Here is a 4,469-nt window from a genome sequence, read left to right as displayed (position 1 = left end):
AAAAACTTTTTTACTTGTAGCACATTATTTTTCTTAAATTTTATTTTAGTGATGTTACACATTTGTATTTTATTGATCAAATAAAATTATTAAAAAACAACATCAAAGTTAAAGAAAGTAAAATAATGTGTAAAATAAAAATTTATTATGTCAACATCATAATATTTACTAGTATAATAGTTTGATGACTAATATAATTTATCTAAAATAATAATAAGCCGAAACCAAATTTAAAAGTTAAAACTGTCCTTTTAAAACTCGGGCCGGGCTTCTATGTTCCCTTTGCACAGGTCAGTTTTAAAATTTCAGACCAATCGGCATGCGGATTTAAAAGTTGGGGCACAGCGGAAAGCAGGAGAGGGAAAAATGGGAAAGCAGAAGCAGGAAGAAGACGAAGACAATAGAAGAGAAGCATCCATTGCTTCAACCCTTTCTTTGCAACCCAATTTCAAGCCTGTCGGAGTCACTCCTCAACAGCTTTCTAAATTCCAAGTAATTTCTTCTACTCCTTTTTTTCCTTGTTTCATATGAATTTGTAGGAACCTAAATCTTTAGCTGATAGTTTTTATATGTTGAGACAATGGGTAGTGAAATATGGGGCATAGTTTATTATTGAAAAAGTAACTGAACCCTGTTATCATCCTTAGCAGATATTTCTCATAGATTTAGATGGCCGTGGCGCGTTTTTTTTTCTGTTTGACTTATCTTAATTATAGTTGTGGATGTAAGAATTTATGTTTTTAGTAATTTGCGGTAAATATTTTTGATGAATATTGAAAGCGGAAAGAATCAAAACCTTGGCCGTGTCTATAATACTGCATCATTATTGCTATTTTGTTATTTAAGGAACCCAGCCCTTCTGTAATCTTTGGAAGATATCTTTCACGAATTTAACCTGCTGTGATGTTTTCTTAGTAGGATTCGGGTCAGGTTTATTGTGTTTATCTCGATTTCAGGTGTTATAAATGTTAATTTTTGTAGGTATCAATGATGAATATTGGCGGTAGAGAGGATCAAATCCATAAAATAGCATCTATAGCATTGCGTTACGACTTCTATCATTGAAACATTTTTGTGGAATTTAGATGATGGGCAGTGAAACCCTTTTCCTTTATGATTGAAGGAACCAAAACCCTTTTGCCATATTAAGCATATGCTTTTTTTATGAAATTGAAATAATGGATATGTCGCTTCAACACTTCATGTTTCCCCCTGTAGTATTAACATCCAATGTGTGGATATATAGATATAACTTCTTTTCATTATATCCATGTCAGACATTACCTGTATTTGATTCTTAAACCCCGAGACTGAGTAACATGGGTCATGGGCAATGAAATCTTGGCTTTAGTTTATGATGACTGATTATCAGGTTTTAAAACTCAACAATTTGGTGTATTTGATTGGGAGTTGAATGGGAAATGTTGTATAAGTTTTAATTGTGCTAGTGTCTAATTGATTGACATTTCCAGAAACTTCGAAAATCTGGGTCTGCTGAGCCTTGTCATATTGAACTACTGGAAATTACCCCTGTGATTTTAGTTCTAGCTTTCTTTGGGTTTGGGTTTTATTTGCTTTCTATATTACTTCAACTCTTCATTTTCCCTTGAGGTACTCATGCCTGATACTTATATCCTATGCATTGATACCAAAATATGACCACCAAGGGTTCTTCAAATACATGAAAAAGCTTTAAAATGTTTTATCATATTTGTGCCAAACACATGCCCTTATCCAACTCTTAGACTCAAGCCTGAGTAAAATGGTTTGCTTCCTTTAAGATATTTCGGGTTCGTTGGGAAAAGTCATAAAGCATATATCTACTTCCTTTTGTGTTGAATTTGAGTATATGTCTGACATGGATATATTCAAATTTCTATAAGATTGTTCATGTATTTGGAATATCCTTAAGAGTATCGTATCCAATACCTATGTCAGATTATGCATCAGACACACGTACTTCAACCAAAAGAAAGAATTGGAACTATATAGGGCTCAAGAGCTGAGAGGAAAACTACAATATCTTAAGTCTTAACCTCTCATTTGTAGGAAAATCATATATAATTTGGGAGAAGTATATCTATTGTTATTTTCTTCATTGCTACAAGCTATGTTGCTATGACTCTTTTCTTCCATTCTTCTTGAAGTATTAATGTTCAATACCTGTGTTTAATGCATATCCAGATATAGGTATGGAAATAATACCATTTAAAGATCTCTAATTACATGTAAAAATCTAATGAAATTAAACTTGCATGTGTTAAATTCTGACCCATGTTTGATACCCACACTCAAATCCGATTAATGTCGGTCGAAAGGATAGCTTCTGGGTTTTGAATGTCCCATTTATTAGTAATCTCTGATATTCTTTCATTTCTACTGCATGATTTACTTCTAATCGTCTTAACATTGTATGCTATAGGAGCTTCACCGGACGCGTTTACAAATAAAAGCAAAATCAAAGATCCACAAGAAACTAAATGGTACTGTGGTTCATATCATTTATGTTGCTCAACTTTTTATTTTTCTTGAAGTATCCACGTTCAGCATTCATATTCTATGGATATCCAAATGTGAATACATTGAAAAACTTGATAAAAATCTAATTACTTGTGTCGGTCCATGCTCATGCTCATTAGTAACACCTCAGTCGAAGTAAAATAGTATATCATCATCAATAACTTTCTATAGTTGGATTTTTGGTTCATCGTCTGCAACCTCTTCTTCTATCTGTAGATCAAACAAAAAAAGTTTAGTACTGAATACTTGAATAATTCATCGTCTGCAATCATTTCTTCTGATTGTAGGTCGAGCCGAAAGGTTTCGTGCTGAATACATGAATTCCGCAGATTCTCAGGAATCGGATTCAAACACCAAAGTTGAACAAGAAAGTGTTCCAAACCCAAAGAACCATGGTGAAGATGATAATCCCTTTTCACTGCAAGACAATGAAGTTGTGCAACTTGCAACAAAAAAGCGGCAGAAACTGCATTGGGGGTATGTTACAAGCTTTCACCTTAGACTGTTTCTTGGCATCAATTCATTCATTAATGGGAAAGCTTATTACCAGGACACTTTTTTTAATTACTCTATCCAATACTATTCACTTTTCAGATATAAGCCTAAGCCATATAAGTTATAACCCTCCAAAGTCCAAATATCTATTTTATGAAAAAAGAAAAAAAAGAACTTATAAAAGTTGAGCATATCATGTTGGATTGCGCATGCATCCAACACTCTATCCTGAGTCCAGACAACATTGCGGAGAAATGCATTCATAAGCAAGAGAATTGCTGCTCCATCTGATGTACTTAACTATTTATATCCTATTTCGGAGATTCGTCCGTGTCTGAAATTCATCCATGAGTACGGATAACCTAACCTTTGTGTAGTGACATGTGCTTTGCACCATGTATTGATGCTCCATTTTATATCTCGTCTTTGTATATTAACAATTTCCAACATTATGATTTGTCCACAGCCTTGATACAAAGGAAAGATGGGAAAGGAAAGCCAACATGTAGACTGAAGAAACATAAAGCTTCGGTTAGATGATGTTGTGCCTCTTATGTTTCTTTATTGAGTAAACGAAAATGATGTAGCCTCGGAGGAATCGATTACTGCATCTTTGAGGCATTTTCTAGTAGTATATTCGAGAATTCTTAATTGGCCGAATGTAAATAGCTCTAGGATAGAATACAATAAAGAAAGGCATAGAGAATGATCGCTTGCTCTTAATAGTCAAGGCTTCAATCTAACATCATGTATTCTTTACTTCAGAACAAATCTCTTTTATTTTGGCATTTAAGATTCTACTTGGCTCAACTACTCCTCTAGTTCAAACCGAAACAACCACCTCAGGTAAGATATGGACATGTTCTCGTGGGGTTTTTTTTTGTCCCGCAAAAGTGAAGCCCAAAGCATGTCTCCGACACAATTAGGTTATAGAGATAACCTTCCAACAATTCTTCAACTGCATTGAAAATTGAGCATTTACTTGTTCATAGAATATACGTATCCGTAGCCGATACCTCCAAAACTGAGTAGCATAAAAATCGAGATTAGAAGTGTGAAAATTTGGGAGGTTCTGATGTGAGGCGTTAAAATACAACTAAAAAACGGTGTGACTGGTTAAATAGGTGACCGGTTAAAAGCGTTACCTGAAATGTTTTATGTTTTCTCCGGAAATATTATTTGTGTTAGTAATAATAATGGTAATAAATGGGAATGTTATATTCGTATGTAAAATGCATAAAAAAATATTGACTTTAACATAACCGATTAATTACTAGAAACATTATTAACCATAATAACATATATGTAGCACATTTTTAAAGTTGATGGGACCTTAGAAATCCGATGATAACAAAATAGGTTAATTATTTGATTTGTTATCAATATTATCAACATAATAGGTAACGCCTAAAATGTTACCAAAGTTTAAGCTGACAGAGCCTTAGAAATCCGAA

The 4,469-nt window shown here is 33.6% G+C and overlaps 1 protein-coding gene across 1 annotated transcript; it reads left to right on the top strand.

Annotated features, from left to right (window-relative positions):
• The first annotated feature begins 314 nt into the window (after positions 1-314).
• On the top strand, positions 315-3,710 carry LOC120139191. Its single transcript, XM_039154504.1, has 4 exons — positions 315-492; positions 2,423-2,483; positions 2,808-2,997; positions 3,482-3,710. The coding sequence occupies exons 1-4, from the start codon at positions 367-369 to the stop codon at positions 3,522-3,524; spliced, it is 420 nt and encodes a 139-aa protein (XP_039010435.1). The 5' UTR covers positions 315-366; the 3' UTR covers positions 3,525-3,710.
• The last annotated feature ends 759 nt before the right edge of the window (positions 3,711-4,469 follow it).

This window comes from Hibiscus syriacus, unplaced genomic scaffold (genome assembly GCF_006381635.1).
Source record: "Hibiscus syriacus cultivar Baekdansim isolate YM2019G1 unplaced genomic scaffold, ASM638163v2 tig00110730_pilon, whole genome shotgun sequence".
NCBI classification, from domain to species: domain Eukaryota; kingdom Viridiplantae; phylum Streptophyta; class Magnoliopsida; order Malvales; family Malvaceae; genus Hibiscus; species Hibiscus syriacus.
The sequence above is the reverse complement of the archived record's forward strand: the minus strand, read 5'-3'. Positions and strand labels throughout refer to the sequence as shown.

Coding starts and splice junctions, on each gene's coding strand:
- LOC120139191 (XM_039154504.1), top strand. CDS start 367: ATGGGAAAGCAGAAGCAGGAAGAAGACGAAGACAATAGAAGAGAAGCA. Junction 493..2,422: donor AACAGCTTTCTAAATTCCAA/GTAATTTCTTCT, acceptor TGTATGCTATAG/GAGCTTCACCGGACGCGTTT. Junction 2,998..3,481: donor CGGCAGAAACTGCATTGGGG/GTATGTTACAAG, acceptor ATTTGTCCACAG/CCTTGATACAAAGGAAAGAT.